Source organism: Eurypyga helias, unplaced genomic scaffold (genome assembly GCF_000690775.1).
Source record: "Eurypyga helias isolate BGI_N326 unplaced genomic scaffold, ASM69077v1 scaffold18049, whole genome shotgun sequence".
Classification (NCBI taxonomy): Eukaryota; Metazoa; Chordata; class Aves; order Eurypygiformes; family Eurypygidae; genus Eurypyga; species Eurypyga helias.
The window spans coordinates 3,090-23,063 of NW_010270350.1; the positions used below are offsets into that span (position 1 = coordinate 3,090).

The 19,974-nt window shown below is 52.0% G+C and overlaps 1 protein-coding gene across 1 annotated transcript in view; it reads right to left on the bottom strand.

Moving 5' to 3' along the window:
- Positions 1-1,031: 1,031 nt before the first annotated feature.
- The window catches only part of CFDP1 (craniofacial development protein 1), a gene marked incomplete at both ends in the record, with an annotated part of 57,612 nt that continues 38,669 nt past the window's right edge, over positions 1,032-19,974 (bottom strand). The window contains one exon of the mRNA XM_010158424.1: positions 1,032-1,190. Coding sequence (XP_010156726.1) covers positions 1,032-1,190 — 159 coding nt within the window. The remainder of the gene's footprint in view (positions 1,191-19,974) is intronic.

Consider the following 19,974-nt stretch of genomic DNA (forward strand, 5'->3'; position numbering starts at 1 on the left):
ACCGTGCCCCGGGCAGCATCGGCGATGATCTGCTGCAGGCGTGCTCTGCCGCACGTGCAGGCACTGTAAATTGCTCACCTCCTTGGATTTCAGGGATCTCGGAGGAACACCTGCCCCCTCCAGCACCCCTGCTGAATCGCTCCACTCGTTCAAGGGCTAGTGCCCAGAAGCAGCTCCGGGCAGAGCGGATGGGGAAGGGGCATTGGGGAAGAGTGCAAGGCCAAACTGCAAAAACGGAGCAGTTATAAAATATCTATTTGAAATATCAAATCCAATCTGTCAGAATGCAGAAGCTCTGAGTTTTTCCTGCAGAGTAAAAGAACAGCTTACAATAAAAATACATTTTATGAGCTGTCCACTAAGCCGGTTACGTTTTCCCAGAGCTTAGCAAAGCACTTGTAGTGGAAACGCCGCTTCTGATCTTATTATCCTTCCCTGCGGTGCATGTTATTAACTTTCTGTTTTATTTACAGCGTTGCCATTTGCTTTTACGATACATCCATTAACTTCATTGGAGTGAACATTGCTTGATGCACACAACCAACGCCCGGTGCTGCCATAATCTTTAACGCACCTTGCCAGCTGTTGTGGGTTTGCATACGTCTTTACGCAGGAGGAGGGAGGACAGACGCAGCTGGAAGATGTCATTTGAAGAAGGGAACAAAAAACATACCTCCCAATTTGAGACTTTAAAAAAAAAAGAAAAGCGAACCAGGGCAAAGGCAATTGTGTTTCCCCATGGGAGTGCTGCGTTAGAGCAGTTCACATCGCTCTCGTGCCACCAGCGGGAGAGAAGATAAAGCACGGCCAGACTCGACCTGAGTTGGGCTTGAAGAACTCACGAGGTTGTTAGCAGAGAGAGATAGGTACTTGTGGGCTTACCTGTCTTTCCTGGGATGCCTACAACTATATATCCCTAGGATAAACCGTTCAGAAATCCCATGGGTGTGCTGAACTCTCACTGTAGCAAGCGATGAGGCTCCTACACATATAGGAAATGCTGGACTACCACCAGGTTAAGTCCCTCTTACCCGTCTTTCCCTCGGTTATGGATCGCCAGCTCCTCCACAATCCCCTCCTCCTCCTTGAAGTTCTCCCAGTCCAGTTTAGATTTCTCCAGTGTGCTCATCTTCTGCTTTTTGGAGCCAATCTTCCCCAGGAGGCTGCTCATGCCACTTGGCCTCTTCACCCTGATGGAGATAAGGGAGCAATGCGTTACTTAAATGCAGGGAGAGAGCGTCAGTGAGCAATTAAAAACGGAGCTGATAAACATCACGCAGGAGAGCGGTGGCCTTGACGGTGGCGGGCCACCTCCGCTAAGCAGATGGCCACCAGCTCCAGGCGGCCTGCAGGCAGCAAGGTCACGCTTCCTGCAGATCCCGCTCCGCCGTTCCCCTGGAAGCAGCAGAGTTCATTACACACATATCTCAAGTGCTCGCTTTTTGTGAAAGGGCTTTTTCATTTATCTTCTCAAGAGAACAGAAAGCTTTCAGGCCAAAAGAGATCATTAAATCATCTCGTTTGACCCCTTGTATATACCAGGCCAAGCCATTCCACTGATCACCTCCGTGCTAAGCCCGGTTCTTTGTCTTCAGTTTAAAGTGTTGTTTTCTGGAAGGGATCCAGCCTCAGTGCGTCACCAGCGCCGACAACACATCCAGGAATTAACCATTTCGTTGTCGTCAACACGCCTGTTTCCAACTTGATTTGCTCGAGCTTTAGGTTCCGGCTGCCGCTGCTTATTCTAAATCTGACAGTGCTTTGGTGCCCAGGCTGGTCTCATTAGTAACGTCCTCGTACGCCGTAACCAACTCACATCTCAATTATTTTTTTGACAAACAGATGGAGCCCTTTATGCCTCTCACTGAAATGCATTTTAACCCAGCCTGTATGTCATTTCTAAGGTTTTATCCCCCTGCTTACGTCTCAACGGCCTTTGAAGACGGGGCCACCACAACCGCGTGTCACCCCCACCCTTCCGATCCCAAATCCGTCTCTGTCCGAGCATCACCACTAGTTACCTCACCCCGCGACACGTTGAGTCCCAGTTCATGCACACAGCGATCCTACACCACCTCTCAGGCCCCAGGAAGACCATGTTGGTCTTTCATCTCCTTGTTCTGAAATCCCACCCGCATGGCAGGGCCCCGAATCTCCCCTTTACGCTGGGAAACGCACACACAGGGACTCGGGTCAGCCGGGTCGCCCTCTGAGGAAGACAATTCTCAGGGCTAGGAACCCATCAAACAAACTCCTATTAGCCCCTTCTTAACTCCCCCAGGAGAGGGGGGCAAACAGCATCCCATTGAACTCCATGTTTACACACATTCCAGAGATAACTTCGGGTCTGCAGGGCCTTTGCCTCTGCAAGACGCTGGAGAGGAAATGATTCTCGTTCCTGTGAGATGGAGGAATTTGGGAAGGGGGTGCCCCAAGGAAGGCAGCCAGGTGAGCGTGGCAGACTGCTCTCCAACAGGACTCTCTTCCCAGCACCTCCTGCCCAGGGGTAGCCGTTCTTGGGAACGCATCCAAAGCTGTCCTTATCGGATCATTAGTGTGGTTTATGCTTCTGTAATTTGCAAGCCTCTAAAGGAAAATAATCCTGCAGTTTATATGGAATTAAATGAAAGAAAATGACATCTCTGTAAGCCTCAGCCAGAAGATTCTCAGTGCAGGAATGGCTGGCCATGATCACTTGGGATTGCAGCTTCCTGATATAGATATACCAGGGCGACAAACCCTGGATTAAGGGCATTTTGGCCGGCTCCACAGCCACTGGGCAAAGCTTCCTGCCCTTCCTCATACTGCCTGCCCAGAGGAGCAGCAGTGTCCTAGGGCCTGGCCCTCTTATTTCATTCTGTCCCTGCCCACTGCCGGAGAATGGCCAGCAGCCAGCACTTCTCACTCTGCGGGGACACGGAGCCAGCTGGATGCTCTCTGGTTCACCTTTACCCCTGAACGTCTCACCAAGATGCCTACAGCCCCTTCACATCACGACCGCACAATAAAACCTTGATCCTCGCTCAGCCCTTATTTTTCAAGACACGGTGGCTCCAAGTATCCGTGTCTGCGGGTACCAGGCAAGTGGTGCGAGGGGCACGGTGTGCAAAGATGTTCTTGGCACAAGATAAAACTGGAGAGATTCGGTTCCCACATCTGGCTTCCCAGGACGACACGTGAGCCTTGCACAGCCACCAAACCCAGATTTGGATGCGTGTTCAGGTTGTGAGGGAGGGGGAGGAAGGGAGATATATGACAAGGAAGAAGGCAAAACCAAACAAAAGCTTGGGCAAGCATTCCCCGTGGCAGTCCCTGCTGAGCAGCTGCCTGGAAAGCGGAGCCTGGGACTCGTGCGCAGCAGTTTCTTGCACTGTGCGGGGAGGCCTTGGGTTTTAGCAGGGGACTGAAAGTAAAGATGCCCCGAGACAGATGTAGAGAAGTGTCTAGGGAAGTCTGCTCCAGCTGGCAACGCTCCTCTCCCCCGCGCCTGGCAGGCAGAAGGTGTTTAAATTAACACAGGGTATTCAGTAACACACTTCTCTAACTGCACTTCACTTTCCAGACACACTTGTGTGTACAGTTCTGCCTGCCTTTGAAGTGGGAGAAGCAGGGTTGCAGAAACGGAGGGTGTTGCCCCTTGTCCCTACATGTCTCCAAAGTGCTTTCTGGGATAAGAACCCTGATGGCTTAACAGCCATCTCACCCGTCCAAGAGCACTCAACTTATGTTGGGAGCCCCACAGCTGGATGCAGCACTCCAGGTGGGGTCTCAGGAGAGCAGAGTAGAGGGGGAGAATCCCCTCCCTCGCCCTGTTGGCCACGCTGCTCTGGATACAGCCCAGGATACGGTTGGCTTTCTGGACTTTGAAGAATACCTCCAAGTCAGCGGTCCCCTCAAGGCAAGGGAACCTATGGAAACAGGGCAGGCTGTGTTGCACCCTTGTGTTGGCGACTGCTCCAAAATTACTGCAAATATCCGGTGTCGGCCCCGTGCTGGAGGCTGGCTCTGGGCTGGATGACCTGGCTCTGCTCCTGCCTGGACAATTCTGTGCTGCTTGCAGAGGGACCAAGCCTGTGCCAGACAATGAGACCGAGGCGCGGGCCGAAGGACGTGTTTGAGTCTGCTGCTGAGTCTTCGCCCCGCGCTGAGCCTTTCATCACCCTGAATAAATCCAAGAGTGAACCTGGGGGTGGGAATTCCTATGCCGGTGCCAAAATGAAGTAAATGAGAGACATTAAAGTCCAATTAAAAACTTGCTTGGCCTTAAATGCCTCATCTGTTTAAAAAGCAAGTAAAGGGGCCTGATTAATTGCATTCAGTGCCAACAAGAGGAATTATTACCCTTTTTGTACTCATTAAGGGTATCTGCTGTGGCATCTTTAATCACTAAGGCATTTAAAAGAGAGAAAGTAATTTGCTAAGACATAATGGATCCTGGGGATGAGAACCAGGACAATCGCCTATTTAGGACACAAAGACACGCTCTTACTTTCCACAATTAAAAATCATGGCCCCAGTCAGCCCCCGAACCAGGAAATAAACACGCTGGCGAGCTCTGCCTTGGCGGGAGGATTCCCTTGCACCCATCTAGTGTCTCCAGGACAGGGACCGTGCCTGTGCATCACCCGGCACTGTCACACACAGGGACAGACAGCAAGCCAAGGGCTTCCTTGCTGTCCCACCACGGGCCAACACGCTCTGTATTCCTGTCCTCACCGACCAGGCTTCCTCTCACCTCAGCATGAGCCCGCAGCCCGGCCAGGACCTCGGAGAATTGCTGCTACACCAGTGCTAAAGTGGCACTGTCACACGTAGTCCTTGCTGTCCTGTAACACGAAGGTTGGCAGCGTCTGGGAAATGCGTGCCTGCTTCCAAAGAGGCAGGCTTCATCATAAGCTTTATAAAATAACTTTCAAGTGGTTAACAGGGCTAGGAAGGGCTCGTAGTGCACCCTGCCAGCCTGAGCCCGATGAGTTCCTCTCCCTCCTACCCAGGGATGGGTGCTCTCAGGGCCTCCTGACACCACCCCCACACTCACTAGAGGTTTCGGTACCTCACCAGCCTTTCACTTCTCTAAGTTTTCCCCAATGACTACATGTCCTTGCTCAGCCTATGACTTGTTATCTTCTTCCTAGTAGCTCTAAGAACAGATCATTCCCTCACTTTACGCAGCAGCCTTTTATGTCTTTGAAAGCTTTTCATATCCATGCCCCCCCCCACTCAGCATGCTCTTTCCTAGACTAAACAATCCCGAGTCCTTTCAAGCGCTTCTCATTCCTCACGGTTTCCAGCCCTCTGACCACTCTCCCCAGACTTTCTGCTATTGGCCCACATCTTCCTCAAAACGCAGCATCCAAAACGGGAAAGAAAGGGCTCCAGCCACGGCTTTACCGGCACCGGGAGCAGGAGGAATACTTCAGATGCCTGGCGAAGCATGCAACTCCTTACACGGCCTCCTATGACGTGTGCCTTTTTCACAGCCGTGTGACAGCGTTGACTCACGTCGAGCCTGTGATTCACTGAGATTTTTGTCTGCTCCGCTGCTGCCAAGGCAGTTACTTCCTTCCTCGACTGGTGCGGATGATGACTGCAACCCCAAGGCAGAGCTTTGCCCTGGTCCTTCTGCGCTGTTCCTCCTGTTTGCCCTCACGTTTCCCTCGACAAAGCAGATCTCAGATGTTTTTCCAAACCAGCTTCTCCTATTCACAGCACCCGTGCTGCAGCTGTTGAAGAGTAACACGGGGGAAAGTACCTCCCGCCTTCGTGAAACACCAATGGAGACAGTTTAGCAGCTGAACCAGCACCAGTTGGCCAAAGCAGATCAAGCAAAGGCCAGGAGTAGGCAGGGACCAGCAAGGTCAGGCTGCAGGAGCTGTGACAGTTTGTGCCGTCTGGCTCCGGTAAACGAAGGCTGCCCGAAAGACACCTACCCACGTGCTGATCAAGGAGCCAGCAGCGTCCCCAGCTCCAGCCTCGGGGATCACAAATCCTTCGCTGGCCCTACGGGAGCGTGCGGATTGCAGACCCTGCACTGCTGCTCTGTCCTCTTCCTCACTGTGGCTGGCAACAACCGCTGTAGCAGGACGGTCCTACTTCTGTCTTCTACCAACACTTTTAAGAAGAGCTTGATTTGTAAGAAGCAAATGTTGAACACAAACCAGGATGTTACTGATGCTTAGCTATCACCCCAACACTCCCCACACCACTTCTTGTTATGTCGCGTTTGGGGGAAACAGTGTGAGCAAACGGCAGTTAAAAGGACAGCCGCCGATGTACGCAGATCACGAGCGGGATGCTCGTTTTCCCTCCCCTAATGAAATCCAGCGCCCCTGCCCCCGTTAAACAGAGTGGCTAGTAATCTATTTTGTTGAGAAGGATCTTGTGACACAGTGGCTGCTGCAAGACATGGACAGAGAAGCACATTTTTTCAGACGATGCTGGAGGGGGACTGTTTACAAGAGCCTGTAGTGACAGGACAGGGTTTAAATTGAAAAAGGGTAGATTTAGATTAGATATCAGGAAGAAATTCTTCCTGGAGAGAGTGGTGAGGCACTGGGACAGGTTGCCCAGAGAAGCTGTGGATGCCCCATCCCTGGAAGTGTCCAAGGCCAGGCTGAATGAGGCTTTGAGCAACCTGGTCTGGTGGAAGGTGTCCCTGCCCATGGCAGGGGGGTTGGAACTGGATGGTCTTCCATCCCTTCCAACCCAAACTGTTCTGTGAGTCTGTGATTCTACGAAGGCATCAGCTGTATGGTGAAAAAGGCAAGACAGCAGAGTTGGGACATCTTCTCTGGCCTCATTGCAGGCTTTTGCACCTCCCACAGCAGAGACAATTTGGGGCTGGGCACTCAATCACCTTCCACCATACATCCAGAACATCTGGTGACTCTCCATGAGGCACTGCAGAACAACTTTCATTTGCAGAAATACATCTGGATGACCTGATTGCATGGAAGGAAATCTTGCGAGGAAAGAACCAGTATCTCCTGCCCAGTCTTCGTACACAGATTATCAAAGCAATCACCTTTACTGTTAAAACAGGCTGCTTCCACCTGCGACCTAAGAAATCCACTCTGAGGGAAGGTTCAGAACCGGGGTGGGTAGTTTCTGTTGTGTGTTAGGTGAGCACACTGCAACGGATGAAGGCGCTTGTCTTCCGGCACAAGATGACAAGCAGGAGACCTCTGCTCGCAGGTCTTTCAGCAGGGCTGAATGCCTTTGCACACGTTCAAGCAGAAGAACCCAACTCAAGTGCAGGCCATAACCCGAAGCACTTGCCTGGTGGCTGCCTGCAACGCCAAGCAGCCCCTCGATCCCGCAGTCAGAACAGGATGCTGGCGAGCAAACACCACCGCGTGCAGAACAGCGGCATCTCGGCCCGCGCAGCCCTTAAAGCACCACGGTCATCATCAAGGCTCCGCTCTCCTGCAGCCCCTCTCCTGCCCAGCTCCTGCCCCCGCTGCAGCCTGCGATATTCATTCGCAGCACAACGATGGCAGCTCTGCTCCTGTCCCCAAGCGCTTGGCTGGCAGGGACGTGGGTGAGAAACTGCTGCTCGGCAAAGAGAAGAGCAGCAGGATTTGTAAATAGCACTATCTATTCCTGCCACGCACTGCTGTGAATAGTTTCCTTAGTGGCAGGAAATGGTTCTCATACAAACTAACCACAGCTGGGCAACCAATGCAGCCAGTAAATACCTTCATTTTCATAACGTGGAAGGTTCCTGCCCAGTGCACCACGGATCACCCGCCCCAGTGTCCTCCCTTCAAACACGAATGTGCGTGGGTGTGCGGGAGCCGTCGCACGAGGAGGATGGCTGGTGGCCCAGGTGCCAGCCCTGCCATCGCTCCCAGCCTCACCAGACCGTCTTCCTCGACAGCGGAGCAAAACGCTGGCAGGGAGGAAGAGGGGCACATGGCAGGAAGGGAAGCGCGGTGCCATCGGCTCCGCAAGGTCAGGGTGGTCCAGTGGGACGGAGCAGGCGGCAGCAAAACAATGGTGCATGGTATTGCCAGCTTGCAGGAACCTTCTCCAGAATGATAAAACAGGTCTTCCTCTTCAGATCCTAAAACCAAGCAGCTCTTCCCATCCCTCACCCTCTGTAACTGGTAGAGGACAGAAAAATCTCCCCATGGAAACCCAACTGCGTTTCTTTTTCCCCCCACTCAGCAGCATTTCCAGAACGGGTGCTCGGAGGGATTGCAGAGAGTAGCTCACGCTCAGTCCTGCCTGTCACAACAGGTATTTAAAAAAACAAACAAGAAAGCCTCCCCCATGCCAAACAAACAAACATTTAAATCCCAGGTGGGAAAACCCAAAAACAAGTGAGGAGGAAATGAAGATAAAAGGCAGGGTGGATGCTGCTGGAGGGCTGGCAGGGCGGTGATGATCCTGTTTGGATGGCAGCATCCAGGAGTGAGCAAACACGGAGCAGGCTGGCAGGGAGAGGACAGCCTGAGTCCCACTGCCCAGCCAGGGCAGCGCAGGCTGAGGGACGTGCTGCCAACTCGGGCAGTCCTGCCTGTCCATATGCTCTGCTTGCTGAGCTGGTAGCAGATACTCAGCATTTATACCCTGAAGCACGCACGAACTGAGCCAAAGAACCTGCCTGAAATGCTCTAGGGGTAGCAGTAATTCCTAAAGCTGGGTTATAAAACCCGTCTCTGCTGCGATGACCATAAAGCTTCCTGCACTCCGAGGAGCGACACGCACCAAACCACTGGGAAAAGCAGTCACGACCGGGGCAAAACCCATTTGGTGGTGCCATGGCGCACAGCAGGGTGGGCAGCTATGTCCAAAGGTCGCAAAAGAGGCAAGTACACTGGGAAAACACGATTGCCCTGCCTGCAATCCTGGCACAGTGATCCCGTACCTGCTGCACAGAGGGCAGCTCCCGGTGCCAATGCCCAAGTCCAACCACCCCTGCAGAAGGCGGCCGGCCTGGCTCCAGCAGGGCCAGCACAAAGCACGTTTTAACTCCAGCCCACAGCAGGAGTTAACTCTTTTGTTCAGGCTTTTGTCCAGGTGTGCCAGCACACGTTAACCCCAGGCTGCTCTGCCATCAATGCTGTTGCAGTGCAAACCAGCGAAATCTGAAGAGCTAAGCCGAGCTCCAGGTCCTTTCTGGTTTCCAATGTCACCCCACACTTCCCGAGACCTCAGGACGGCCTCACGGTGAAGAGTCCTACATAAACACCAATGTTCACAGCTCTCTTCCACTCGTAGGAAGTCTTTGACACCAACTCTGCTGAGCTGAGGCAATCCAGGATGACAGCACAAAGCAGAGCTGCTGGTAAAATAAGCAGTGTCAGACGCATACGGAAGAGAAGGTGTAACGTCCCAAGAAGCGACAGTGATGGCTCTGCTTCCCACAGCTGGGATCTACGTGGAAAAGACTGTAAGACGGAGATAAAAGGCGCTGCCAGGCCAAGCCAGCCGGAGCGCTACACCCCGGCAGCGAAGCTTGGCTGAGATGACGCGGTTTCCATCAGCGTGGAGAGGCAAGGGCAGATGTGACAGACTAAATGCACGCACGCTGCTGCCTCGGCGAGGACTGCTGCCGGCAGAGCTTGTCACAGGCACAGCTGATGCTGGATGTGTTTGTGTCTAAATATAGCCAGTGGGGGACAGCGATTTGTCACAGGGGAAAAGGAGATATCATTCCCACTTCCCAGCAGCAGTGAGCAAGGGCTCACCAAAGGGCAATGCTCTGCTATTCCAGCTACTGGTTCATTACTGGATTTGTTATTAATCCAGTGCAGTGAGTTTTTGTGGCACTCGGCAAGTTACACAACGCTGCTTCGCTCTGCCAGAGCGCACCTCACCTTCAGGAGGGAAATCGAGCGTCACCAGCTCACACACAGCAAAACCGATGTGGCAGGTGGTGAAGGGGCTTGCAGAGCACCATGCCCTGGGGTGCCAGCGGAGATCCCGGTTGCAGACTTATTTTGTGGTGCGCTCTCTGAGATATACTAATGCTTTGTGGTCATCTCCACATCATGAATCGTGCTGGATAGGCCTTACCAAAGTGCAAGGCTGAAAAAAGAGACCTAAGTTTGCTCCAAAACAAGACGGCACAGATGTGCTTATTCTTATTAATCTTATTCTGCAGTCTGCTCCCCAAACTGGGGAATGACTCAGGTGTAAATACACAGTAATACAGCATACCCAAATACACTTCTTCCAGGAATAAAACAGAGTCGGGTCTCCACATGCACCAAGAGGCAAATTCATTAAGCAGGGGACAGACGGGATGCTCTGGCTCAGGAACGGCAGAGAGCAGCAGCAGTAACAAGGGTGCTTTCCTCAAGCAGGTCCCATCCCATAGCACCCACCTCTCTGAAGGGCCTGGTCAGGAAGCACAGGCTGGAGCCTCACGTTCCAGGCTTTGGAGGACGTGCTCATCAAGAAGCACATCAGTTTGCAGGGAGGTGGCTGGCCCGGGCAGAGCCCCTGACCTGCCAGTCCCCTTATCGGCAGGAAGGGCTCATTAGGGAATGGACCAGGGCTTCCTGCGCAGGACCGAACCCTTTGTGAAGGGCCTGCTGCCACAGAGAACCTGCTTCCGAACAGCCAGAGGAAGCTAAATATTTTGCTTGGGCCTCTTAGGCAGAGTTACTATGGGGTGGTTGTCAACAAAACAAGGTTGTGCTTGCAGGGCCGGGCAGCGCAGGCCGGGCACGGGCTGTTACTGCGGGATACAGGTACTCCCAGCAGCAGCACCACCCACCCCCAGAGCCAGGGACAAGTCAGAGTGGCATAAGGCCCCTCTGTACCAGTACAATTGCAGCTGCCCTCCAGGCTGTACTGGCAGAACCAAAATCCCGCACCCTCCTAATCAGTGTGACATTGTGTGGAGCCCACGGCTCGCTCTGGCTCCTTTCCAGCCCGGAGCACAGACAGAGCCTGTTTCAGTAGCAGACTCTCCCCGTGCATTTGCAGCGGGCCAGCCAATTACACTACAATATCTGCGTATGGAGCTCCACAGGAGCTTAATTGAAAGAGCTGTAGCATTCAAATGACTTCTGATACTATGAAGACGTTAACAATGCCAACCCGGCGCTAACCAGGCCTGGCTGATGCTCGGCCGATGGGTAAGGACCGGTAAGGCAGGGCCTGGTCTGCAGCCAATGCTACACCCCTGTTAACCCTGCTCAGCACTGCAGCTGCAGCCAAGCACTGACAGAGCTGCGCCTTCCCAGCTGGAAGCTGCAGCAACTCCACACCCGAGCTCTCCTTTACCCCGGGCATTGGCACAACACAAACCAGACCTGCTCCTGCCATTGAAGGGCCATGTATATGCACCAGAACTCCCCAGGCTGTTCCCACGTGGGCTCGTTGGAACCTGCACAGCACCGCTTACATGTATTCTTTTCATTGAAAAATACTGTGCATGTTGCTCGTATATATTTTAGGTTGCTCTTAAGTTCTGTAAGCGTTTTGGGATAATAAATGTGCCACTTTCAGATGGATTTTGCCACACCAGCACAGAACCGGTACACCCACCCCACTCCAAGGCGGTTGGCTACATTTATTTTGGTATCATAGCACTGGCAATAGGAACTGGCAAGAAATGCCTTTTCTAAAGCATAACTGTCGGGGTTGGGAAGGTGTCCTGCCTCTTCTATTCTCATTTCTGATCCAATGCACAGAAATCAGCAAAAACACACACACAGACAACTTTCCAGCGAGCTTGCACTCCAGCGTGGCTGGGAGGCACTTCACACCCCAACAGCAGGAAAGAGCAAAAGGCAAAAGTGAGAAGGCATGATGCTTTTGGTACCCGCATCTACCGGGTTGATGCCTCGAAGGCTCCTGCGAGTCGGCAGCTGCGGCACACGGCGTGCTTGCTGGACTGCAGCTCGGGTCACACACGCCAGAGCAGTTTGGAGTAACACCCTGGATTACGCCCATATTTAGCCATGGAAATAAGTGCGAGTTGACTTTCCAACACTTGCAGCTCTCACTGACTTCCCTGGGTTCAGTTGAGACGTTTCAAATAAAACAATAACGACCACAGCTCTGGGCTGGGACCAAGCACAGACCATTTTTATCTTAAAAGGCATTTGTTTGAGAACATTTAGAGCTGCTAGAACCAACAGCACTGAAGTTATTTCACCGTGCAACCTTAAAAACGTTGACGGCTTTGTCTGCAAAATGACATGGATTAATTGGTGACCAATCCTTAAAAAAAGAACAGCTAGAAAAAAAAAATGCTGGCAAACAGAAGAGAAATTCTTCCTCTTGAGAGGCTCGCTCCTTCCTCCTTTGTCTAACAGCGGATCTTTTGTTCAAGATCTCAGTTGCAAGCAGCCCCGAGGTACTCGGGGAACGTCCTGGTGATGACGAGCCCTCCAGACTGGCGCGCGGGCTCCGTTTTAATCGGCGGAGAAACCGCTCCAAATGACGCCTAAGAAGTACTGCTAATGGAATTGTTCCAGTGCTAAAGGGATTTCAAAGTGAATGAGTGCGGATGGTGGAGCAGCTGGCGTGAGCCCGGGTTGCTCTTGACAGCGCGGCGTGCCACGCAAGGAGGATCTAACACCCCAACCACCCTCAGCCTTGAGAAAACAACCCCCAGTGTCACCCCCCCAGCAACGCAGGGACCCCGGCTCTATCCCTGTGATCCGTAGACAGCCCCGATTAGCTTCCCACTCTATCAGATCAATGCCAGGCTTTGATCAAAACGAGGTGAGAACGCCAGCAATTAATCTGACAGCTTTAAGAATGGTTCTGATTAAAACAAATAGGCTGACTTCCACTGGCCAATGTCTGCAAAGCTCAAAGGACAAGGGAAAGTTCCCAGGAAATGAAGTCCAGGTGAAGGAGAGTCAGGGCTCCCTAGCGCAAAAGCATCACTATGATGAGCAACAAGCCATAGCCCAGCGGAGAAGTTGCTGTGCAGTGTCATGCGAGGTGATAAATAGCAGGAATATCATCCATTACCTTCCAGTGGAAAGCCTGTCCTGGCAGCATGTGGGACTACGGGGGACAATAAATATTTGGGTGCTGCTACAAGCCGCCATAAAACAAGAATGAGGGTTTGAGCACATTTAATTGCTTTTGGGAAGGGTAACATCACTGGGGTATCCATCATAATTACCCTCCCTTCCACGAAACTGTCCCAGCACAGATTAAGAGCTGGCCAAGCAATCCAGATCAAAGGGGGTGTTTCAGGGGGTAAGGACAGGAGGGAAATACCCTGAAAGCTGTAAAGATGTTTGCCTATGAAACCTGAAGTCCAACCCATGAGAAAGCAGGCGATAAAACGTTAACCGACGGAAGGATGCACTTTTCTTCTCAACCACAGCTACCTAAGGCAGGTGGGCTGCAGAAGCAGCTCGGCAGCAAACCAGAGGACTGCGCAGAGCCCAAGATGTTTGCAAGAGAAGAAACTAAGATTATCCCATGGGGGTTTTTTTCCAGGGCTTGACCAAAGTGTTTTGCATGCCTGAGGCTGGCAAGGCTACCTCGAGTGCCTTCCAGCTCTGGCAGCAGCCACTTACAAGAGCAGCTCTTCCTCTTCCCAGGGACCCACCTCACTGGAAATAGATTTCAAATCCCCAAAGGAAGAATATGGAAACAGCTGACTTCTCCCAGCCGCAAGCTCAGTTGTCATCTTCCAGCTGGAGGCAGGCAGAGGGGTAAGAGCAAGGCTTCCCTCCCACCCACGCAAAGCAGGAGGCTCCCAAACAGATCGTGCAGCTAACATCCACCTACCAAAAGCTGCTGGGAAGCCGCAGCCCTCGCTGAACGTGGGGACCACATCCCGGCAAGGCTCCCACTCCCTTCAGCAGCCCCATGCAGAGAGGGGTGGCAGGGCTGGGGTTTTCGTGACACATCATCTCTGGAATTCGCTGGTGAGTGTCCCACAGCCTCTGCTTGGTACAGCGCCAGAGCCGTTTCTCAAATCCTGCGTGACCTACCAGCTGCTGAGGGCAAAGCAAGGCATACATCATCCAGAGAGGAGACAAGATCAGCGGGCTCCTGATGAATGAACAGACAAATGCTTCCCAAAACTCGCTCCCGTACGCTTGGTTGGAGGGAGGTGCAGGTCCCGGCTCTCCCAGCCAGCCTGGATGACCCCGGGCAGGTCCTTTAGTCCCTTTGTAGGGGGAGTTCTGTCTCAGAAGGCAGAGAGCTATGTAGCAGTGCTGAGCAAGGCAGGCAGGCTGCCAGCTGAGGACTCAAACTCCTTCAGGGAACGTTAACACTTACGTGGTAAATGCATTAACCATGGGAACAGCTTCCCAAAGGATGTGGTGGATCCCAAATTGTTAAGTCTTTCCATTGCGAGTAGATGCCTCTTTCAGAAATGCAGGCTGTTGTTCAGCCGCAAGCGCTCGCGGGGAAACGCCACGGCCCCAGCAAAGGCCGGAGCTCACGCTGGGCCCCCAAGCAGCCGCTCCTGACCTTCACACATCAAACCTACAAAACCCCTGCCCTTGCACCCTGCCACAGCAATTCATGACTTCTCCTGGCCGTACTCCTTTTTCGTGTCTCTGCACAGCCCGATCTTCAGCCGTGTCTGTGCTTTGCCCCAAGCCAGCTAAGTTCCCTCTGACCCGACCTGTGAGCAATCCTGTAAACCCTTCTCACCCCTCTACCTGGTTTTGTTTGGGTTTTTTCAGTTTTTCAATTACAAATCAGATCTCCTGGTGAAAATTTCCCTCTCTTTGCTTCAGATTCTGTTTTCCCAGCACCAGTTTCTTGGTGCAAGTCCCAGATGAGGACTAGGGAAAGCCTTCACAGCACGCACTACCCAATGACCCACGCTGCTAGAGACAGGTTCTCCACCACCCTGCCCGCGCATGGTTCCTGAAGAAGATTCCTCGGCAAGAGAGAGGAGATTGAGTCTCACCACAGCACTTGTGTACTCAGAGTCCTCTCCTGTCCAACCAGATGCCTCAAGCTGCTCCAAAATGTTTGATGGTTTCCAGTGGTTTGCCCTGGAGAATCTACCTGCAAGCAATTCTGATGCATTTCAGCAGCTACTGATAGCAAAGAGGGAGAAAAATACATTTGAAAGGAGAAGAGAGGAAGGGATAACAAGGGAAAAGCAGGGATAACAACTTTACTGAAGGCCACCTAAAGCAGCCTGTGCTCATCAGGAAGCTGGACCAGCCAGGTGCTGAGAACCCTCCTGACTCCAAACCACACTACAAGGCTCTCCAGCGCCAGGACCAGGCTCTGGAAATAGCAAGAAGGTCACGCAGAACATCCCAGAGACCAGCACAACACAGGAAGCTTTCTGCAGGAGGAAAAAAATTCCCTTATCTGCCAGGATCACAGTGATATCTGGGTAAAGTGTTCTCGTCCATATCTGGCCTGTAATCTGGCATTTCAGCAGACCTGCTCACAGATCTCCAGCAGTTCTGAGGCACATGCGCACCTTGGTGGAGAGGCTTATTGTTATCATATATAAAGTTGTTCCTCCTTTTCTTATCTCTTGGCTTCTGATTTCTAGTTCTCTTCAGGATCTATAATCAGAGATTTGAAGAGTCGATTCATACCCAACAAAAAGTGACAGCCCCCTCCAGAATGTCGCTGCTGTAACACTTCTCCTGAAACTCTTTTCCTTCCACTCCCATCCTGAACCACCTCTGCGAGCAGTAGAGCTCAAGCAGGGTAAAGCCTTGCCAAGGGAAGAAACTCTCCCATTATTCTCATCCAAGAAAGTGGCACAAAGGAGAAAGAGACCAGAAGGGATGGCTCGCATTCCTGGGTCACGGCAGAGAGCTGGAAAAGGCTCATCTCCTTGAGGACAGAGTGCCAGCACTTCTTTTTTTATGTTTGCCTGCAGCTGCAGAATTTAAGCTGTATTAAAAGCCTATTTTGCCCTTGCTGCTGCAAAGGAAACCACCTCTCTCCCCTCCCAAATAAAAGGCCAAAGTCTGCAGACAGGCATCCTGTAATGTCACCTTAGAAAGGGGTGGCGCTTGACTCATCTCACTGGGACGTGCAGCAGAGAGCAGCTTTATTTTCACATCAGGTTAGAACAGGAATACACCGCTCACATTGCTGACCCGTGCTTTGAGCTTTTATTATGAGCAATACAACAAACCTACAATATTATCTGATTACAAGTGTCTAGAGCAAGAAAGGAAGAGATAGGCAGGGCAAACATGTCAGGCTGGATTTTGAGGCTCTAGGCACCACTCATGACCCAGAGTCTCCCACTTTGCTGCGCTGCTGCACACAGAAGCCCCCTCTCCCAGAGATACGCGCTGCGTGACGGGTCAGGAAGACCCTACAAACAGCCTTCCCACGGTGTATTTTAGTGCCACACAAACAAGAAGCTGCGTTCTGTGTCAGGTCAGAATAACGAGAGATGGAGAGCACTGAACGAGATACCATTTACTCAACACTCCAGTGGCTATTCTAAGCCTACCTCAATTTATGGATTAATCTGCTGGCTCAGTAATTAGGCCATTTGATGGTTCCCATTTGGAAGCGCACATTGCTGGGAAGGCTGAAAACCTGCCTGTGATTTACAAAATTACTGCGGGGTCTCTCTTGGCTTGGGCGTTTCTCAGAGGCTGGCGTTCCCTCATCAGCCATTCTCCCTTCCCTCCCCTCATCCAGGCTTAGTATCGGCAGTGAAATACCAACCGCTCCTGCAGCGTTTACCCCAAAGCAGCAGAGCACGAGTCTCGTTCCCCTTCCCATTCCTAGCATGCTGCATCGATCGCCACGTAGTATTAATGCTTTAGGATCACGTGTACCAACCAACTGGGGTGGAGGACGGGACCGGAAAAAATGTACCCTGAGCCACCCACAACAGGTATCGTTCCTTGCCCGCATCCATGCTTGCAGGGGATGGTGCTGGGGCTGGCCTAGCCAAACAAACGGAGCAGGATTTGAAGAGGGAAAGCAAGCCTGCCTCTGCTCACTGCTAGCCCCTCCTTCCGCCCAGCCCTTTCTGACTCTGACCCCAAGCTGCTGCTATCTTTCAGGCCTGGGTTGGGATTCCCTCTGGAGTCTGTCAGCAGAGCTCTTTAAAATGGCAGCGGGAATCCTTGCTAAGCAACGCGGCTAACCGTCCTTCCTCAAACACAGAGTACTTCGGCTCCAAAACCCTCCCGGAGCCGCAGGATCCGTGCCTGCAAACGGCATCGCTGCGGAGCCAGCAGTAAGCGTTGCTTTAGCTGGCTCTCAGCGTTTCATAAAGCTCGAATCCCTCAGGGTTCAGATTTTTTCCAAACTGGGTAAACACACGCAAACACGCATTATTTGCATGCACAGCAACTGGGACAAAGGCCCTGTGGCCAGGTAGGTGTCTAACCGGTGGTCCAGGCGTGCGCTAACATGTGTGCAATCCTAGAAATCTCGAGCTAAGACAGACTTATCTCTAGACTGACTCTGTGGTGCTTCCAAGTCTCGCTTCGAGAATAAAAAGCAGCCTTTGTTGTTGGGAATATTACCATTTCAGAAAAAAACCCCACCCCTGCTCGGTCCCCCACCCTGAAGATTTGATTTGTAACCCAAAACATCAGCGCCTTAATACCAGAAGGTCAAAGCCCTCCAGTCATTAGGCAGATTATATTTAAGAGCCCTCTGTGCAGCTGATCAGAGACTTATTCCTTACGGACTGAACGGCCAGACAGCGTACCTCAGCAAGCAATCTCGTCTAATAGTCAATTAGCAGAGATGTGCTCTTCTGAGCCAGAGTTCACTGCAGACAAAAAAAATGCACCCCCATCAGCTTCCCTCTGCTTCTGCTATTAAATCAAGCCAGCTGATCCACCCTGTCAGTCCATCCTTAACTGGCAAGACTGGGATGCATCTAAAAGTCACCCACTTTTATCCCAACCAGGACAGTAATATTCCTGATACTTAGCGATTTTTTTTAGACTATAGAAGGACTGGATGGACTCCAAAGCCAAAAAAACCCCCTCAACTTTTCCAGTACAAAGCACTGTCTCATTAGTTGTAATCATCATTAAAACAGCAACTCCCTTTGTGGATCCAAGTGCCTAAACGCTACATGCTCTGTCACACATCTGGGAAAAGGAGACAGCTAACTGAAGGCAGGTTGGCATGGCGTTGATGGATCAGCACCAGCCAAATGACTGAGGAGGGCAGGCTGCCTCCACCCAACCCCGTGCAGGTACCAAGGGCACTGTGCACCACAGCATCCTCCCACATTTCACAGGCACACGGACATCGGCGTAACCGAGAGCACATGGGAGCTCTTCTCCAGAGCAGCCAAGCCCCGTATTCAAAAGCCATGAGTCGGCCACACACCCGCTCCAGCCAGAGCCAGCTCAAATGCTAGGCATTGCAGGAACATAAGAAAATCAGGAACAGGTTTAATTTGCCTCCTGGTTTGTAAACCTTCGGTTAAGCCAGCCGGAGCGGCTGTCCTTTCCTTCCAGCCATCAGAGGCAGCAGCTTTCTTCTCCTTTTCTGAAAGCTGAGATCCTTACCTGATCCCTCTTCCCTGGGCCTTGAGCATTAGGAGGAAAAATTGCCAAGTATTTTAAGACTTGGCGGTTCATTCAAAGCTGGCGTCGCCCCCTCTCACCATTAATCAGATGTTGCAAGCCGCGAGTCACACATGAGGCTTGTGCCAACGGGTTAAGAGGAGAGCTGTTGCCCACAGCCCAGCCTGGAGAGTCCGATGGAAAGGTTCATGCCACCAAGTCAGCGCTCTTCACCAAGTCCCTTTTCTAAGGGCTTCAGCAAAGAGACTAAAGGCTTAAACTGCCCATGGACTCTGAATGGCCATGGTGTGCCCGGGTCCACAACCCTCTAACATCCTCTGTGCTGGAGGAGGGGCAGCGCAATGTCATGCTGCAGAAAAACAGGGATACCATGGAGTCCTCTGAGAAAGAGCAAAAGCAGGGTGTGAGAACTGTCAATACCGGCAGAGCAGTAACCCCAGAGATCTCCCAAAAACTCCTCCGATGCAACACACACAACTCAGGCACACAGCGGAGGCGACACGGAAGGGTCTGCACAGCAAATCAAGGTTCCTCCCAGCTTGTGGGTTACCGCAAAGATCCCCACAAGCTGAAACCCACCTCGGGGACTCTGATTCACTCTCCTGCCTTGAAAACCAGGGAGAACACAAAGGTGCCCAAAGCCTGATAGCCAGCCTGGTGACAACGTGCCAGGGGACATCGAAGCATACTTTTCTCCTCTTGCCATCGCCACGCTGACTCTGCACAGAGGTAACAAAAGCAAAGCAAGACTGCCCGAACGCCCTTTTTCAGCAGCAGAGCTAAAAAAGGCCAATTCTGAACGGCAAAAGGCTGCGGAGTGGAGCTGTCACTAGGGACAATCGTTTTTCACAATATACCCTCGCTTGAATGCAGCAACAAGAAGAATAAATTCTCATGGAAGAAAAAGTGACAGCTCTTACCACTTTAATATATGCCTAAAGGCACAGCTTAGAAGCAGGATTCTTATGAACAAAAAAAAACCCCTTTGGTTTTCTTCTCCCTCATAGCAAAATCCTACAGAAACCTCTCCCAGGTGGGGTGATGCTTACCCCAGCAGACCCTGCTGCCTTCAGCTCCGTGGAGAATGGAGCAGGCAGTACAATCCCAAGTAACCACTTCAGAAGGCAAGTGTTTGTTTTACCTGTTCCTCTGCATTGTGAGTCTGAGGCAGAATTTCCCTGCTGGCTTCCTGACCTCGCACATTTGGGCGAGATGAAGGCGTGAAGCCCCAAGCACTTCTTTCAAACTCCAGAGGAAAGGACTGCTGGGATACGGACAGATAAGGGACCAAAGTTACAGGTGATGCTGGTTTATACCAGGAAAGATGACCCAGTGGTATTAACTCTCAGGAGAACCATCAGAAGGAATGATGCTGCACTTCAGAGGAGGTCAGACACGGCCCCTCAGCACCCCACGGGTGAGAATGAGGCACGACCTGGGGGAGAGAACATCAGTGTGGAGAGACGAAGTCAAGTCTCACAGTGAACTTGGAGGCAGTGCTAAGGAGAGCTTATGTGTACCGGCTCCA